The sequence below is a fragment of the Poecile atricapillus genome, chromosome 13 (genome assembly GCF_030490865.1).
Source record: "Poecile atricapillus isolate bPoeAtr1 chromosome 13, bPoeAtr1.hap1, whole genome shotgun sequence".
In the NCBI taxonomy this organism is placed as follows: domain Eukaryota; kingdom Metazoa; phylum Chordata; class Aves; order Passeriformes; family Paridae; genus Poecile; species Poecile atricapillus.
In genome coordinates this window covers 16,258,440-16,278,190 of record NC_081261.1, presented here as the reverse complement: position 1 = coordinate 16,278,190, position 19,751 = coordinate 16,258,440, and the positions used below count along the sequence as shown (strand labels likewise).

Genomic DNA, 19,751 nt, shown 5'->3' with positions numbered 1-19,751 from the left:
CAATATGTTCCATTTTCTCACAACGCACAATGTAAACCATTCTCCTAATCAAACCCTCTCTTCCTTTAATCAAACACACTTGTCTGTTGCCATATGACCACTGACCCTGATAAAAAGAGTGGACATTTTTCTGCTCGCCACCGGTATGAGAAGGAACTGAAAGATTCTAAGGCACAGAAATTATAAACAACCACACTAAAAGAATAGCGGTCATCCAATGGAGAATGGCTCATCAAACCATTGGCTTCCAGGGAATCTCCTCCCTGTCTATACCACATGTTCTGTTCCACACAGATGCAAGGTGTACTAAAATGACTAAAGTCATATTTATTTCTCCCAAAGGTAACGGAACACAAAGTCACTCTCTTATCTCCTGCCTTCAACTCCCACTGCACAAGAGAAAATGATACTAACACACCAGAGGTTGCTGAAAAGAGATGAGTTGTGGATAATTTTAAGTAGGTCTACATACGGAGTAAATATAGGCATAATAACACAAAACAGAACAAAACAAAACATTCAGAAAACCCACACCATTAATCAGATAAGGATAGGAAATATTAGAAGACAATGAGCTGTCAGTGAAGATCACAGTGAAGTCTGTTTGGCCTTTAATTCAAGCCCTAAAATTCATTGCTGAGACCACATGGAATTCCCCAAGATCTCAAGCTGCAAGTGTGGCCCTAAAGGATTTCATTGGACAGAGGATAGGGGGCTTCATTTGAAGAATTAATCCTCACCTCAATGACCTTCTTCTACTGCATGCCCTGCTCACCTTGCACAAATATGAAACCAGCATTTTAAACAGCTCCTCTTCGGCCTCTTTCTCAAGTTAAATCTTCTGACAAATTACAACAGATTCTCTTATTGCTTCTGATTCCTCTTCTTTCTATTCCCCACACACAGTTCTTTCCTGGGTCACTGAAGTAAGGATGTGCTGAAAAACAACTGTTTTAATTTTCAAACTACTGACCAGAATTGTGAAAATGAGCTGCAACCTTTCTGCAAAGGAGGGCCTGAATGAAAACGTAATTACAACTCTGAAGAAATTCTAGATCAAAATGTTGCATAGAGAAACAGATGGATAATGGAGATTTCACACACAATTAATTGTTGTTCCAGACATGAACAGTTCCATATTATGGCCCCCATGAACTGTTCCATCAATGGCCACAGAAAGAAAACCACTACCGCGGGGAAATGAATATTAATGAAGTTGTATTTCTTAAATGTAATAATCAGTGTCAAGCTGGGTGGGGATCTGAAGAAGCTGCTCTGCTGGAAGATGTCCCTGCCCATGGCAGAGGAGTTGGAAGGAGATGATCTTGATGGTCCTTTTTAACACAAACCATTCTAAAACTCTGTGTGTCTGTGATTCTATGATTACATTCACAGCTTCAAGGTATGGATGACAGACACTCTCCCTACAGGATAATTTTATGGTCTGGACTTTGAAGGATTGCCAGGCACAATGAGGATCAACTTTACTCCTTGACAAAAATAAAACAATAACAAACAAACAACCAACTCAACCCTACCCAACCAAACCCAACCCAAACCAAACAAATCAGCCAAAAACACTTAATCAAGCCAGCCAAGAATGGAAAAACACCAGCAGAGTATCCATCATGGCCTCACATTTCAGATTGTCTCAACTCCAACACATACACAACACAGGAAACTCAATTGTAACAAATTCACAAGAGGCCTCAAACAGGTGATCACTACACAGACACCAGAAAATCATTTCCTTGCATAGGAAGAGAAAGAAAAATCTTGGAATCACAGCTCTGGGCCTCATCTAACTACTAGAACAAACAGACCTTGACACCATTCATTCATTCGGAACTATACCAGAGTGAACAACAGCACCGGCCCTGTCTCCGCATAGGCAGACTTCTTCTCTCTCTCCAAACAAAACGTGAAAGCAAATTTTACATACAGACATCATTAGAAGAAAATTTGTGTGCACAGATCCTCAGATCCCAAGCATCACAAATGAGATTATGCTGATCCTCCCAATTATTGGAACAAGTGTAAAATGTTACAGAGGCCATCAATTTTCAGCAGCTCTGGCAAAGACCCAGCCATCCAAGGATCACCTCAAAGCCAACATCACCATTCTTCACCACATCCACTCCTCACAACATGGGTGACCACCACTCTTGGTGCAACAGAATATGGAAGAAAAACTGCGCCATTTGAGCCAAAACCACACAAGATCAAATCATGAGACTCCTCCTGACTCATTTTCATCAGGCCAGCAATAGCCCTGGGCATCAACACAACACATGTCATGTCTCCTCCAGCACCTCCTCACACACCACATCCCCAACACTCCCCCCTAACCTTTCACAGCACCCGTGCTTATCACAGATCTTCAGAATTTACACAGACTCCACCAAAAGGAAACTGGCTCACACAGGATCTCCTGACCATGGATAATATTTGACTTCTCACGCAAGACATGGGACAAGAAAAAGCATTTCCACCAGAGACATATTCCAGAAACATGACTATCAAAGTCTCTCTCTTTTCACATCTAAACATGCAAGATCCATCTTCAGATCATCAGAAGAGTGAGACAGAAAGTTGACACCTGCAGGATTGAAGAGCTCACAACACTCTTCTGGGTTATATAACTCACAGCAGATGATCAATAATGTTGTTTACAGGCACTGAAGACATTGCTTGCTCTTCCCATACGGCATCTTCCATAAGCACCAAGTGAAGCTTTTCAGTGACACAATTATGATGGGATGCAAATACTTTGCAAGAACCTCCCAGGGTTCTCCTGCCACCTGCTACACAGATCTTCTAGACAATTACATTCACAGGAAAAACCCCACCTTGGTTCATGCTGGAGAGAGGAATTGGACAGGGAATGGAGGAAAACATTCCCTTCAGGCTTGCAGCAGACATTCATGCACAGCTCACACATCTCCAATTTCCAACCCTTCCCATCATCCATAGCCTTCTTTCACCCACACATCTTCAAAACATGTGACACTGGAGGCCTAGTTCCCCACACCATTTCTCTTCACACCACCAATTTCACACGGCCATCTTTCCATCTCTGCACTATGGAAGCGACATTTGCCTGCTCACTCAAGTTCTGGGAAGAGACTTCATAGCTCTAAAAGGAAAAGCCGAGCAGTCTTCCAAGAGAGACCGACTCAGTGAATATCTGCACAGGGGAAATTATGCCCACCTTCTATCTCCTGTTGCAAACTAAATCTGTCCTTTATTATCAACCCAATTCTCTTACCATGCTAAATATTTTATATCCAGGGCTCATCCAGCTCAGTTTGACAGAGCTCAACCTTCAAAAACAAGAAAGAAACAAAGCAGTTCTGCCATTTCCTCCTGCATTTCCTTCTCCACATACATACTCACACAGCCTTTTCGAAGAGCCACAACTTTTAAGAGGATCCTTCATGTTAATAACAGGCACACAGACATCATCAAGGAACGCTTCTTGCCCGGCCATATCCCCGGATGGGGACAAAGATCAAAGCATGGATGATGCAAAGGCTTTTCCCACAAACATCCACTATGTACCCTACAGAATAATAAAGTCTGAGAACAAAGGGCAGAGAAGTTACACGCAAAGTCTTCAGCATTTTGATCTAGGCACATTCAACCTATCCAAGCACAGGTGCTATTCGGAAGACACATGAGCCTCAGAAAAAGTTGTATTTCTCAATAATGCCATACATACATACACTTCTGAAGATCTAACACTAACAAGAACACTGATTCTTCACAGCACAGGAGACATGGGGGGAAAACACCTCCAACCTGAGAAATACCCAAACTCACGACCTAACGAACAGCCTGACAGCAGCAGCCTTCTCCCTCCTTCCTTCTCCACTAACTGCAAGGCTGTCGACAGACCCCATGTCCTAAGAACGACACCAACGGGCTCCAGCCATAAGAACGTCACCGAGGGAAACTCGACCTCGCTTGGAAGCAAAATCTCCTTGGCAAGGCAGAGAAGAGGGCGGGGAAAGGACACGGGAGCATCAGGAGGAAGCACGAGTGTCGGAGAAAACGTGCCCAGAGCAACTCACCGAGGGAGCGGCGGGATCGGCGGGCAGGGCGGCGGCAGGGTCCTCGTCGCCGAGCAGCGGCGCGGGCTCGTCGGGCAGAGGCCGCGCCGGGAGGGTGTCGCAGCAGCTGGCGGCCGAGAAGCGCAGCTGGCTCTTGCGCGAGTCGGCCGTGAGCGACACGTCGTGCGAGTAGGACTGCAGGAAGGCGCGCACGCCGTCGATGCCCACGAAGTGCGACACGGGCACGCCGCGCAAGGCGCCGCTCTGGGCCGGCAGCAGGTGCTGGCGGCGCCAGCGGCGCAGGCGCAGCGCCAGCAGCAGCAGCAGGAAGGCGAGGAAGAGGCACGACACGGCGGCCACGGCCAGCACGAGCCAGCGCGTCAGGCTGCCGGCCGGCTCGCCCGGCGCCGCCGCCTCGGCCGCGCTGCCCAGCTCGGCCAGCAGCTCGGCCACGCTCTCGGCCAGCAGCACGCTCAGCGTGGCCGTGGCCGACAGCGCCGGCCGCCCGTGGTCCTTCACCAGCACCACCAGGCTCTGGCGCGCCGCGTCGCGGGCCAGCGGCGAGCGCGCCGTGCGCACCTCGCCGCTGTGCAGCCCCACGCGGAACAGCCCCGGCTCCGTCGCCTTGGCCAGCTCGTACGACAGCCACGCGTTCTGCCCCGCGTCCGCGTCCACCGCCACCACCTTGGCCACCAGCGCGCCGGGCTCCGACCAGCGCGGCGCCAGCTCCACGCCCGACCACGCGCCGCCCGAGCCCGCCGCCCCAGACAGCGGCGGGTACAGCACCTGCGGCGCGTTGTCGTTCTCGTCCACGATCACCAGCACCACCGACACGTTGCTGCTCAGCGCCGGCGCGCCGCCGTCCTCCGCACGCACCCACAGCCGCAGCTCGCGCACCTCCTCGTAGTCCAAGGAGCGCAGCGCGTACAGCGCGCCCGTCTCCGCCTGCACCGACACGTACGACGACAGCGCCGCGCCCCGCACCCGCCCCTCCGCCAGCCGGTACCGCACGCGCGCGTTCTGCCCCCAGTCCGCGTCCGTGGCGCGCACCGTCAGCACCAGCGCGCCCGCCGCGTTGTTCTCCCACACACGCGCGCTGTAGCGCTCCTCCGCGAACACCGGCGCGTTGTCGTTCACGTCCAGCACCCGCAGCGCCAGCACCGCGCTGCTCTGCAGCGACGGCGACCCGCCGTCTGCCGCCCGCACCGTCACGTTGTACTCCGACACCTGCTCCCGGTCCAGCTCTCTCGCTGTCAACACACGGTAGTAATCTTCCAAAGACTTCTCCAGCCGGAACGGGAGGCCTCCGTCGAAAGAACAGCGCACCTCGCCGTTAGTGCCGGAGTCCCTATCATCTACGTGCAGTAGTGCGATTACAGTCCCCGATGGCGCATCCTCAGAAATCTCACTCAGCGTTGACCGCACCGAAATCACAGGTGCATTATCATTTATGTCTGTGACGGTGATCCCGACTTTGGCAGTGTCGAAAAGATCTCCGCCATCCCGTGCCAGCACCTCCAGTTCGTAAAAGTCGTCTTCCTCATAGTCCAGGCCCTGTAAAAGAGTGATTTCACCCGTCTGAGAGTCCAGAGTGAATATCTTAGAGGCAATTTCTGTTATTTTTTTAAACGAGAATTTCACCTGTCCATTCATCCCCTCGTCAGCGTCCGTGGCCGTGACGGTGACGAGGACAGAGCCCACGGGCACGTCCTCGGGCACACGCACCGTGTACTCCGCCTGGCTGAACACGGGCGCGTTGTCGTTCGCATCCACCACGGTCACACGGATCCGAGCTGTGCCCGTCCGTGCCGGATCGCCGCCGTCCATCGCCCTCAGCACCAGCTCGTGAAACGCCGCCTCCTCCCGGTCCAGCGCCTTGGCCAGCACCAGCTCGGGACGCTGATCGCCGCCGGGGCCCGCCTGCACGGCCAGCGAGAAGTGCTCGTCACCGCTCAGCTCGTAGCTCTGCAGGGAATTCCGGCCCGAATCCGGGTCGTGAGCCTCAGCCAGGGGAAATCTCGACCCCGGGGCTGTCATCTCGCTAATCCTCTCCTCCACCTCTGTGTCCTTGAAGCTGGGTGCGTTGTCGTTAATATCCATGATTTCCACGAGGATTCGGTAAACTTTCATTTCCCCTTCTACGATCAGCTCACAGCGCAGCACGCATTTCTCCACCTGCCGGCACAACTGCTCTCTGTCGATCCTCTCCGCCGTCACTAAATGGCCCGTCTTCCCGTGCAGAATGAAATACTGCGTCTGACCTTCCGAGACAACACGGACACCACGATCGGAAAGCTCCGGTAGCTGCAACCCCAGGTCCTTGGCCACGTCGCCCACGAACGAGCCCTTGGGCAGCTCCTCGGGCACCGAGTAGCGCAGCTGCCCCCACGCCGCCTCCCACGCCGCCAGCAGGACGGCCCAGAGCACAGCTCGCTGCCGCCGGCCCCAGCGCCTCCCCGCCCAGCTCATCTCCGACAACTTAGCTCCCCGCTGCCGCTGCTGCTCAGCTCCCAGCGCTTGCTGACCTTTCCCACCGGCCTCTCCGCTCCCGGGCCCTGCCCCAGCTTCCGCCGCCTCTCCGCCGCACGGATCCGCACCGGCAGCACGATCGCACACCGCCGCCCGGCCTGCCCACCCACCAATCCAGCGATCCAGCGATCCAGCCTGGCCGCAGCGGGCGGGGCTGCCGCCAGCGCTCCGATCCTCCTCTCGCTCCTCTCGGTCAACAGCGGCGCCCGCAGCCTCCTCCCGGCACTGCAGCCACCGAGCGCTGCCCGCCCTGCCTGCCTACAAACAGGGATCACTCGCCACCCACACGCCGCTTTCCGTCCCGCGCCCATCTCCTGCCTCCGCTTTTCTCCAGCCCATCTCGCCTGTGACCCTCCAGGGCATCACGATCGGCAGGAAGCCACAGATATTCCGTGAGCGCCGTTCTTTAACAACACGGGACACTAAGCACTTACTCACGTCGTTATATGTAAATTAAACTCCTTTTTTCGTATTTAACCCTATATTTTATTGTTAGTCTTATGCTTTTTGTTCAAAAGCATCTTCAACAACAGGCTCTCAAAGAGGAAACGGGAGGATTCCATATCCCGAATAAACACAATTATCAGGTTCATTAACCTTCAAGCGGGACGAGAGCAATTGCATTTTTCTCCATTCAGGGACCTAATTTTTACAGCACTGAATAACCGGGACAAATAAAGATGCAGCTAAAACACTTAAATGAAAACTTTCAGGACTTCAAATCTTTCACATCCCTTCCTAAAATAAACATAGTGTTTCCTTAGATAACAGAGATTTACGTTTCATTAATTCATTCTAGGTTTCTTTTATTATGAAGTAAACGCGTAAAGAATTTAAACTCATTAGTAAACTATTAATTTATGCATTTCTTATCCACGCTGATACGTGTTTCCAAGAAAGGAATCACAGAACCATAGCAAAAATTACAATTGTGCTCTTGAAACATTTCTGACCAGTAATCAAAATGTAAATTTGATTGATTCAAGTGCCTAAACCGTATTCTGGAAAATCTCCCTTATATGTGATCCCACTGTATCTCAGATGCCTCTCCTAGCCAACAAAATTTCAGATATTTTCTGTTCCTCATACAACGACTTCTGCTGACACCCCCAACATCTTTGTGAGAAAAGGGTAAAAAAATCAAAATCTCTGAAACAAAAATCATTCAACCCTATCACAAGCATATGAAATAAAGATCATGAAGAGCAAAACAGCGAACTGACAGCCAGGATGCAGAAAAAGAAGCCATCCAGTCCCACTACTACAATCCGCCCAGAAAAGGCCAACAATCGCTTTTTTCACTCAGCATGGACAACGGAGCTTCCCACTTTCGTTTCCCTTCTAAATCAAACCGGAACAAAACAAAGTTTAAGGAACGGGTTTGTGTAAAGCTCTACACGAGTTCCAAGCACAGCCTTACTAAACAAAGCAGTCAGGAAGGATGAAAGCTACGAAACCCGGTGTCAGTGCTTTTTTTCCTTTTTCCTCGACCCCCTCATGGACAATCAGCCATTCTCCTTCCACAGAATACCAATACCAATGTGCATGCGGTACTGCGAACACATTGCAACTGATAGGGCTCAAAAGTTAAAGACAAAACCTCGCAGCTGAAGCTGAACCTGTGACCAAGGAAGAACCAAGTGCTTCCTCCTCTACCATGAACGGGGCATTGCCCGTTCCTTAATTCACTCCATCACAGAAACAGGACTGTGCAACTCACAAAAACAAAAACTTCAATCTCAGGAAACACAGAGAAACAATGAGAGACGCTGCTACGAGCCGAAAGGAGAGTCATAAACAAAACCTGTCAGCTGAATCTGTTACCGGGAAAAAATGAGAAACTTCGGCGGCTACTACATCGAGAACCAGATGACGAATCCTCACTGACACCACGCAGAGAATACCCGGAAAAACAGGAGGACGATTCCGAAAGTTTTAAAAGTAGAATAAGGTCACGATTTACAGACCTGCAGTGCACCAGCATCGGCGGGCGGCTCTCCCACGACGACGTTACTGCTCGGGCTCGGCTTCTCGCAGGAATCGCGGCCCAGAAGCTCCTCCGCCGACAGGACGGGCACCGCCGGCACCGGTGGCGGCGGCGGCGGCCAAGCGGCCTCGGGCACGGCGCGGGCCGGCGGCGGCACGCACAGGTTGTAGGAGTAGGGCAAGGTGCCCTCGCAGAAGTCGGCCGGGAAGGCGGCGCCGGCCAGCGAGAAGCGCTGCGCACCCAGGCAGCGCAGCACGGCGGGCGGCCCGGCCCGCCGCAGCCGCGCCACCACGGCCAGCGCCACGCTCAGCACCAAGAGCGCCGACAGCAGCGCCAGCGCCAGCACCAGGTAGAACTGCAGCTCGGCCGCCGCCGCCGCCGCCGCCTCGGCGCTCGCCGGCCGCTCGCTCAGCTCCGGCAGCGCCTCCTGCAAGCTCTCGGCCAGCACCACGTGCAGCGTGGCCGTGGCCGACAGCGCCGGCTGCCCGTGGTCCTTCACCACGGCCACCACACGCTGCTTGGCCGCGTCCCGCTCGGACACGGCGCGCGCCGTGCGCACCTCGCCGCTGTGCAGCCCCACGCGGAACAGCGCCGGCTCCGACGCCTGCACCAGCTCGTACGACAGCCACGCGTTGCGCCCCGCGTCCGCGTCCACCGCCACCACCTTGGCCACCAGGTAGCCGGCCTCGGCCGAGCGCGGAACCACCTCGAACGGAGATGTCGCCCCTCCAGCTGCCTCTCCCGCCGCCGCCCCTGCCGCCGGCCAGAGTACCCGCGGCGCGTTGTCGTTGCGGTCCAGCACGAAGACGCGCACCGTGGCCGTGGAGCTGCGCGCCGGCGCGCCGCCGTCCTGCGCCCGCACGGCCACCGCGAACTCGCGGCACTGCTCGTAGTCGAAGGAGCGCTGCGCGTACAGCGCGCCGCTCCGCGCCTCCACCGACACCAGCGGCGCCGCGCCCGCCGCGCCCGCGCTGCCGCCCGCCAGCCAGTAGCTCACGCGCCCGTTGGCGCCCGCGTCCGCGTCCCGCGCCTGCACGCGCAGCACCAGCGCGCCCGCCGCGTTGTTCTCCGCCACGTACGCGCTGTACGCCGCCTCCTCGAACACCGGCGCGTTGTCGTTCACGTCCGACACCTCCAGCACCAGCTCCCTGCTGCTCCACAGCGACGGCCTGCCCCGGTCCCGGGCCACCACCGTCACGCGCTGCTCCCACGCCTGCTCGCGGTCCAGCGCGCTCGCCGTCACCACCTTGTACGAGCCGCCCGACGACGCCACCATCGACAGCGCCGCCTCCCCCGACAGCTCGCACGACACCTGACCGTTCTCACCGGAGTCTCTGTCCACTACTTTTAGCAAAGCCACCACGGTTCCGACCGGTGCGTCCTCGGGCACAGGACTGGACAGGGATAGAATATTGATCTCGGGCGCGTTGTCATTCTCGTCCGTAATTTCGATGTGCACTTCGCAGTGAGAGCTGAGCCCGCCCCCGTCTCTCCCCTCCAGGCTGAAGACGTATTTACTCTTGTCCTCAAAGTCGAGGAGACCCGCCGTCCTGACCTCCCCGGTGTTGCTGTCGACAGTGAACAACAAATGGACGTCTTCAGGGACGTTTCCGAAAGAATAGGACACACGCCCGTTGGAGCCAGCATCCGCATCCGTGGCCACCACCTGCAGCACCAGCGACCCCACAGGCAGATTCTCTGCCACTCTCGTCTCGTAGACTCTTTTGCTGAACACGGGCGGGTTGTCGTTGGCGTCTGTCACATTGATGCGAACCTGGACAGTTCCAGACCTCGGGGGGTCTCCGCCATCCACTGCCATCAGCACTAGCTCTAAGGAACTCTGCTTCTCCCGGTCCAATGCTCTCTCCAGTACCAATTCTGGCTGCTTACTTCCACCGGGGTTCTCATTTAAAGCCAATATGAATGACGGGTTGCTGGTTAGATGGTAAGTCAGTAACGAGTTGCTTCCTACGTCTGCGTCTCGTGCAGTCTCAAGAGGAAAACGAGCACCAGGAGGGATTAATTCACCAATCTCGAGGTCTAGAGCTTCCTTCCTGAAGGCCGGGGAGTTGTCATTCACGTCTTCGATGGACACCTCGATGTGGAAAATGTTCAGAGGGTTGTGCACCAGCGCCTCGAAACTGACAGAACAGGACGCCGACTCGCCGCACATCTCCTCCCGGTCCAGCCTCTCGTTCACGTACAGGTTGCCGTTCTCCTCATTCACCGTGAAGTATTGCTTCTCCTCGCTCAGCCGCAGCTTGCGCGCCGGCAGCTCGTCCGCGCTCAGCCCCAGGTCCCGCGCCAGCGGCCCCACGAGCGAGCCTCTGCCCAGCTCCTCGGGGATGGCGTAGCGGAGCCGCTCGCCCGCCGCCCGCCACCACACGCACAGCAGCACCGCGGCCAGCAGCGCTCGCCCGCCGCCCGGCCCGCGCCTCTGCCGCCGCCTCACCGCCATTCTCGCCCGCCGCCGCCGCCGCCGCTCGCCAAGCTCCTGCCTCCTGCCGCTGCCCTGCCTCCCTTCACGCCGCTCTCGCCACACAGCGCACGGGCCAAAGCCGCACCAAACACAGCCCGCTCGGCCCCACAACCACGCCGCTGTTCCCCGACAAGCGAAGCACCAAAGCCGCACGAAAACCTCACCAAAGCCGCCTCTCGCCGCTGCTGCTGCCGCTGCCGCTGCCGCTCTGGCCGGCGCCGGCCGAGCGAGCAGCCTGCGGGGGCAGGACGCTGCGGCGGCGGCGGCGGCGGCTCCAGCGCCGGGAGGCGGCGGCCAACAGCGGCACCCGGAGGCGCCGCCACGCCACTGCAGCCGCCCGATGGCCGCGCTCAACGGGGCCCGCCTTGGGCCGGGCCTCAGCGGCTGCACCGCCTCCGGCCTCGCTCCTCCGCTGCAAACACCAAGCACACAAGCTCCTGCTCCATTCCACTACAACCACATTCTATCCACCATGTCATCTTAGGCCATTCTTTTCAGTCGCAAAACAATTGCTTTCATTGAACACTCAATACCAAATATTCATGGCAGAGATATAAATAAAAGAATTCAGCTGCCCTTAATAAAATCGTGACACATTTATAGTTGCAGTAAACGATAATACAGGGTTCAAGAGATTTTCTGCACTATTCTCCCATACTTTGAAATGTTCTTTGTGACCTGGGATGAAGTAATATAGGATGTAGAACAGCCTAAAACAATGTAAGCAACCCCTATGCAGTGATAGCAGAATAACATTTAGTCTTGTTTCTGACTCATTCAAGCTGTTTCCACTCCAACGCCATTCTATCCCAGATGTGATCTTAGGGCATGCTTTCGAGTCGCAAAACAATTGTTTTTGGTGAACACACAGTACAATATGTTCATGGCAGAGCAGTAAAAAATGGAATTCAGCGGCTGTTAATAAAATCATAGGGTACCTACACCAGCAATAAATGATATATTAGGGAAGATTTCAAGAGCTTTTTTGCAAATCTTCATATATCTTGATGTTTCTTTCTGTATCTGGGATGAATTAATCTGAGATATAAATCTACCTAAAGCACTGAAAGCCATTTCTATGTCAACATAGCAGAATAATATTTTTTTTTCTGACTCATTAAAGTCGTTTCATTTCCATATCCGAGTACTAGACAATGCAAAGTGCGAAGAAAAGCTGAGTCCTTCATAGAGCTATATATTGTTTCCAGTTTCCAACATGAAAAAGTTTTTTAAAGGTCATTTAAGCCACACCTTTGTCATGACCAAGAACACCATCTGCTAGACTTGACCGGTTGGAGGCATATCCAAATCTTCTCTGGGCTGTATGTTCCATTTTCTCACAAACCACAGTGCAAATCCTTCTCCTAATCTAAACCTCTCTTCTTGTTCTTAAAACTCTTGTCTACAGCCCGAAGATCAATGGCCCTGGTAAAAAGAACTCTGTCAGTATTTCCTATGACCTCATTTGTAAATTGGAACAGCAAAAATCCCCAAAAGAACACTGCCAAAAGTCTACACACAGCGATCTTTTCTCCATGCTACATCACCTAAACTCTTTCTGTCCTTCTGCACAGCTCACATGTTCCAACCCTCAGACCACTTCCATCATCCTTCTGGACACTCCACCATGGCCATTTGGGATATTGGCCAAACATCTGCATGCACTCTACGGTCTCACAAAAAGATTTGGGAGTGGGGGAAGGACCTGCTCCGACCTGCTGCTGGGCAGAGTATTTCTCATGCATTACATCTATTTCTGCCAACAGTAACAGAACACAAAGTCACTCTCATATCTCCTGCCTTCCACTCCCACTGCACAAGAGAAAGAGGTACTAAAACACCATAGGTGGCTGAAAAGAGATGGGTTATTGATAATTATACGTAGGTCTACATACGGACAAAATTTAGGAAAAACAAAACAAAAGACAACAAAACAATACATAGAGAAAAACCCAAAGCTTTAATAGGATAGGGCTAGGAAGTATTAGAAGACAGCAAGTTATCAGAGGTGATCACAGTGTAGTCATTAAGGCCTTTATTTCAGGCCCTAAAATTCACACCTGAGAGCAACTGGAATTCCCCAAGGTCTCTAGCTGCAAGTATGGCCCTAAAGAATTTCACTGCACAGAGGATAGGGGGCTTCTTTGAAGAATTAATCCTCACCTCAACGACCTTCTTCTACTTCATGGCCTGCTCACCTTGCACAAATATGAAACCAGCATTTTATACAGCTTCTCTTCAGCCTCTTTCTCAAGTTAAATCTTCTGACAAATTACAACACATTCTCTTATTGCTTATGCTTCCTATTCTTCCTATTCCCCAAGACAGTTCTTTCATGGGCCGCTCAAGTAAAGATATGAGCATAAATGACTGTTTTAATTTTCAAAGTACTGACCAGAATTGTGAAAGTGAGCTGCAAACTTTCTGCAAAGTAATGCCTGAATGACAGTCCAATTAGAACTCTGAAGAAACTCTAGAACACAATGTTGCATAGAGAAACAGACGGATAAAGGAGGTTTCACATACAATTAGTTATTGTTCCAGACACGAACAGTTCCATATTATGGCTCACCATCAGCAGCTACATCTATGGCCACAGAAAGAAAAACAACACCTTGCAGAAATTAATATTTATGAAGTTGTATTTCTTAAATGAAATGTCCAAGGTCAGGCTGGGTGGGGCTATGAAGAAGCTGCTCTGCTGGAAGATGTCCCTGCCCATGGCAGAGGAGTACAAAGGAGATGATATTGATGCTCCATTTCAGCACAAACCATTCTACAGCTCTGTGTTTCTGTGAATCTATGATTACATTCACAGCTTCAAGGCATGGATGACAGACACTCTCAATACAGGATAATTACATGGTCTGGAGCTTGAAGGATTGCCAAGCACAATGAGGATCAATTTTACTCCATAACAAAAAAAAAAAAAGCAATAACAAGCAAACAACCAACCCAACCAATTCAACCCAAACCAACCAATCATCAAAAAAACTTAATCAACCCAGCTGGGAAGGGAAAAACACCAGCAGAGTATCCATCATGGCCTCACATTTCAGATTGTCTCAACTGTACCACATACACAACACAAGAACTCGATTGTAACGAATGCACAGGACGCCTCACACAGGAGATCACTACACAAACACCAGACACTCATTGCCTTGCATAGGAAGACAAAGAAAAACCTTGGAACCACAACTCTCAGCCTCATCTAACTACTAGGAGAAACAGACATTGACACCATTCATTCATTCATTTAGAACTATATCACAGTGACCTAAAGCACCAGCCCTGTCTCTGCATAGACAGACTTCTTCTCTCTCTCCAAACAGAACATGAAAGCAAAGATTGAATGCAGACATCATTAGAAGAAAAATTGTGTGCACAGCTTCTCAGATCCCAAGCATCACAAATGAGATAATTCTGATGCTCCCAAATATTGGAACAAGTGTAAAATGTTACAGAGGCCATCAATTTTCAGCAGTTCTGGCAAAGACCCAGCCATAAAAGGATCACCTCAAAGCCAACATCACCATTCTTCACCACATGAAATCCTCACAACATGGGTGACCACCACTCTTGATGCAACAGAATATGGAACACAAACTGCGCCATTTGAGCCAAAACCACACAAGAAAAAATCATGAGACTCCTCCTGACTCATTTTCATCAGGCCAGCAATAGCCCTGGGCATCAACACAACACATGCCATGTCTCCTCCAGCACCTCCTCACACACCACATCCCCAACATTCCCCCTTAACCCTTCACAGCTCACATGCTTATCACAGATCTTCAGAATTTACACAGACTCCACCAAAAGGAAACTGGCTCACACAGGATCTCCTGACCATGGATAATATTTGACTTCTCACCCAAGACATGGGATAAGAAAATTTCTAACAGAGACATATTCCAGAAACCAGACTGTGAAAGACTCTCTCTTTTAATCGCAAAATATGAAAGAACCAACTTCAGATCCTCAGAAGAGTGAGACATTAAGTTGACAACGGCAGGATTGAAGAGCTCACAACACTCTTCTGGGTTATATAACTCACAGCAAATGATCAATAACGTTGGTTACAGGTACTGAAGACATTGGTTGCTCTTCCCATACGGCATCTTCCATAAGCACAAAGTGAAGCTTTTCAGTGACACAATTATGATGGGATGCAAATACTTTGGAAGAACCTCCCAGGGTTCTCCAGCCACCTGCTACACAGATCTTCTAGAGTATTACATTCACTAGAAATACTCCACGTTGGTTCATGCTGGAGATAGGAACTGGACAGGGAATGGAGGAAAACATTCCCTTCAGGCTTGCAGCAGACATTATTGCACAGCTCACACAACTCCAATTTCCAATCCTTCCCATCATCCATGGCCTTCATTCACCCACACAGCTTCAAAACACGTGACACTGGAGGCCCAGTTCCCCACACCATTGCTCTTCACACCACCAATTTCACACAGCCATCTTTCCATCTCTGCACTATGGAAGTGCCATTTCCCTGCTCACTCAAGTTCTGGGAAGAGACTTCATCTAAAAGGAAAAGCCGAGCAGTCTTCCAAGGGAGACGGAGTCAGTGAATATCTGCACAGGGGGAATTATGCCCACCTTCTATCTCCTGCTGCAAATTGAATCTCTCCCTTCCCATCAACCCAATTCTCTTGCCATGCTAAATATTTTATAGCCAGGGCTCATCCAGCTCCATTTGACAGAGCTCTACCTTCAAAAACAAAAAAGAAACAAAGCAGTTCTACCATTTCCTCCTGCATTTCCTCCTCCACATACATACACACACAGCCTTTTCAAAGAGCCACAACTTCTGAGAGGATCCTTCATCTTCATACCAGGCACACAGACATCATCAAGGAACACTTCTTGCCCGGCCATATCCCCTGTTGGGGACAAAGATCAAAGCATGGATGATGCAAAGACTTTTCCCACAAACATCCACTATGTACCATAAAGAATAATAAAGTCTGAGAACAAAGTGAAGAGAAACCTCACGCAAGGCCATCAAAATCTTAATCATGACACATTCAACCTATCCAACCACAGGTGCTGTTGGGAAGACACATGAGCCTCAAAAAAAGTTTTATTTCCTCATAACGCCATACATTACTTCAGAATATTCAACAATAACAGCAACACGCATTCTACACAGCAAAGGGGACATGGGGGGAAAACACCTCCAACCTGAGAAGTACCCAAACTCACGACCTAACGAACAGCCTGCCAGCAGCAGCCTTCTCCCTCCTTCCTTCTCCACTAACTGCAAGGCTGACAACAGACCCCATGTCCAAAGAACGACACCAACGGGCACCAGCCATAAGAACGTCACCGAGGGAAACTCGACCTCGCTTGGAAGCAAAATCTCCTTGGCAAGGCAGAGAAGAGGGCGGGGAAAGGACACGGGAGCATCAGGAGGAAGCACGAGTGTCGGAGAAAAGGTGCCCAGAGCAACTCACCGAGGGAGCGGCGGGATCGGCGGTCAGGGCGGCGGCAGGGTCCTCGTCGCCGAGCAGCGGCGCGGGCTCGTCGGGCAGAGGCCGCGCCGGGAGGGTGTCGCAGCAGCTGGCGGCCGAGAAGCGCAGCTGGCTCTTGCGCGAGTCGGCCGTGAGCGACACGTCGTGCGAGTAGGACTGCAGGAAGGCGCGCACGCCGTCGATGCCCACGAAGTGCGACACGGGCACGCCGCGCAAGGCGCCGCTCTGGGCCGGCAGCAGGTGCTGGCGGCGCCAGCGGCGCAGGCGCAGCGCCAGCAGCAGCAGCAGGAAGGCGAGGAAGAGGCACGACACGGCGGCCACGGCCAGCACGAGCCAGCGCGTCAGGCTGCCGGCCGGCTCGCCCGGCGCCGCCGCCTCGGCCGCGCTGCCCAGCTCGGCCAGCAGCTCGGCCACGCTCTCGGCCAGCAGCACGCTCAGCGTGGCCGTGGCCGACAGCGCCGGCCGCCCGTGGTCCTTCACCAGCACCACCAGGCTCTGGCGCGCCGCGTCGCGGGCCAGCGGCGAGCGCGCCGTGCGCACCTCGCCGCTGTGCAGCCCCACGCGGAACAGCCCCGGCTCCGTCGCCTTGGCCAGCTCGTACGACAGCCACGCGTTCTGCCCCGCGTCCGCGTCCACCGCCACCACCTTGGCCACCAGCGCGCCGGGCTCCGACCAGCGCGGCGCCAGCTCCACGCCCGACCACGCGCCGCCCGAGCCCGCCGCCCGAGACAGCGGCGGGTACAGCACCTGCGGCGCGTTGTCGTTCTCGTCCACGATCACCAGCACCACCGACACGTTGCTGCTCAGCGCCGGCGCGCCGCCGTCCTCCGCACGCACCCACAGCCGCAGCTCGCGCACCTCCTCGTAGTCCAAGGAGCGCAGCGCGTACAGCGCGCCCGTCTCCGCCTGCACCGACACGTACGACGACAGCGCCGCGCCCCGCACCCGCCCCTCCGCCAGCCGGTACCGCACGCGCGCGTTCTGCCCCCAGTCCGCGTCCGTGGCGCGCACCGTCAGCACCAGCGCGCCCGCCGCGTTGTTCTCCCACACACGCGCGCTGTAGCGCTCCTCCGCGAACACCGGCGCGTTGTCGTTCACGTCCAGCACCCGCAGCGCCAGCACCGCGCTGCTCTGCAGCGCCGGCGACCCGCCGTCAGCCGCCCGCACCGTCACGTTGTACTCAGACACCTGCTCCCGGTCCAGCTCTCTCGCTGTCACCACACGGTAGTAATCCTTAAAGGATTTCTCTAAGCGGAAGGGCAGGCCTCTGTCGAGCGAGCACCGCACTTCGCCGTTAGATCCTGAGTCCCGGTCTTGCACGTGGAGCAGGGCGACCACAGTCCCAGATGGTGCATCCTCAGAGATCTCACTCAGCGCCGAAGACACTGCGAGTTCGGGGGCGTTGTCGTTCACATCTGTCACGGTAACCACAACTTTGGCGGTGTTGGAAAGAGCCCCACTATCACGTGCCTGCACCTCCAGCTCGTAGGCATCACCTTCCTCGTAATCCATGCTTCGCAGAAGGGTGATCTCTCCGGACTCACTATCCAGTTCGAATATACCCAATGCCATGTCAGTCTGTTTTTTTAACGAGTATTTCACGTGTCCATTCGGCCCCTCGTCAGCGTCCGTGGCCGTGACGGTGACGAGGACAGAGCCCACGGGCACGTCCTCGGGCACACGCACCGTGTACTCCGCCTGGCTGAACACGGGCGCGTTGTCGTTCGCATCCACCACGGTCACACGGATCCGAGCCGTGCCCGTCCGTGCCGGATCGCCGCCGTCCATCGCCCTCAGCACCAGCTCGTGAAACGCCGCCTCCTCCCGGTCCAGCGCCTTGGCCAGCACCAGCTCGGGACGCTGATCGCCGCCGGGGCCCGCCTGCACGGCCAGCGAGAAGTGCTCGTCACCGCTCAGCTCGTAGCTCTGCACGGAATTCCGGCCCCAGTCCGGGTCATGAGCCTCGGCCAGAGGAAAGCGTGACCCCGGGGCTGTCATTTCGCTTATTTTCTCTTCCACCTCAATCTCTTTGAAGGACGGGGCGTTGTCGTTAATGTCTTTGATTTCCACTTCAATTTCATGAATCTTCATTTCCCTTTCGATTATCAGCTCACAGCGCAGCACGCATTGCTGCACCAGCCGGCACAGCTGCTCTCTGTCGATCCTCTCCGCCGTCACTAAATGGCCCGTCTTCCCGTGCAAAGCAAAATACTGCGTCCTGCCTCTGTCTATGATATGGACGCCGCGATCTCGGAGCTCCGGCAGCTTCAGCCCCAGGTCCTTGGCCACGTCGCCCACGAACGAGCCCTTGGGCAGCTCCTCGGGCACCGAGTAGCGCAGCTGCCCCCACGCCGCCTCCCACGCCGCCAGCAGGACGGCCCAGAGCACAGCTCGCTGCCGCCGGCCCCAGCGCCTCCCCGCCCAGCTCATCTCCGACAACTTAGCTCCCCGCTGCCGCTGCTGCTCAGCTCCCAGCGCTTGCTGACCTTTCCCACCGGCCTCTCCGCTCCCGGGCCCTGCCCCAGCCTCCGCCGCCTCTCCGCCGCACGGATCCGCACCGGCAGCACGATCGCACACCGCCGCCCGGCCTGCCCACCCACCAATCCAGCGATCCAGCGATCCAGCCTGGCCGCAGCGGGCGGGGCTGCCGACAGCGCTCCGATCCTCCTCTCGCTCCTCTCGGTCAACAGCGGCGCCCGCAGCCTCCTCCCGGCACTGCAGCCACCGAGCGCTGCCCGCCCTGCCTGCCTACAAACAGGGACCACTCGCCACCCACACGCCGCTTTCCGTCCCGCCACGATCTCCTGCCTCCGCTTTTCTCCAGCCCATCTCGCCTTTCACCCTCCAGGGCATCGCGATCGGGAGGAAGCCACAGATATTCTGTGAGCGCGGTTCTTTAACCGCACGGGACACTAGCACTGAATAATATATTTATACGTAAATTAAAACACATTTTACATAATCCATTTTGCAGCTTATTGTTAGCCTTATGCTTTTTGTTCAAAAGCATCTTCAACAACAGTCTCTCAGAGAAGCAACGGGAGGATTCCATATCGCAAAAAAACACAATTATCAGGTTCGTTAACACAAACCGGACGAGAGCAATTGCATGCGTCTTTAAGTCAGGGACCTAACTGTCACCGGGCTGAATTTCAGTTACAAAAAAGATTCAGCTAAAACTCTCAAAGGGAATTTCAGGACTTCAGGTA

General features: G+C 54.0%; 4 protein-coding genes across 4 annotated transcripts in view; all 4 read right to left on the bottom strand.

Annotated features, from left to right (window-relative positions):
• Positions 1–19,751, bottom strand: part of LOC131584263 (uncharacterized) — a 49,828-nt gene that overhangs the window by 16,811 nt on the left and 13,266 nt on the right. The gene's annotated exons all lie outside the window — the stretch shown is intronic.
• On the bottom strand, positions 3,934–6,610 carry LOC131584208 (protocadherin gamma-A10-like). The gene has a single exon (XM_058849101.1). It carries the CDS (start codon positions 6,519–6,521, stop codon positions 4,026–4,028), a length of 2,496 nt encoding a protein of 831 aa, XP_058705084.1. The 5' UTR covers positions 6,522–6,610; the 3' UTR covers positions 3,934–4,025.
• On the bottom strand, positions 8,534–11,150 carry LOC131584216 (protocadherin gamma-B5-like). The gene has a single exon (XM_058849110.1). The coding sequence runs from the start codon at positions 11,024–11,026 to the stop codon at positions 8,534–8,536; it is 2,493 nt and encodes an 830-aa protein (XP_058705093.1). The 5' UTR covers positions 11,027–11,150.
• Positions 11,208–19,360, bottom strand: LOC131584215 (protocadherin gamma-A10-like). Its single transcript, XM_058849109.1, has 2 exons — positions 16,525–19,360; positions 11,208–11,459 (listed from the first exon to the last, which is right to left on the bottom strand). The coding sequence occupies exons 1-2, from the start codon at positions 18,970–18,972 to the stop codon at positions 11,208–11,210; spliced, it is 2,700 nt and encodes an 899-aa protein (XP_058705092.1). The 5' UTR covers positions 18,973–19,360.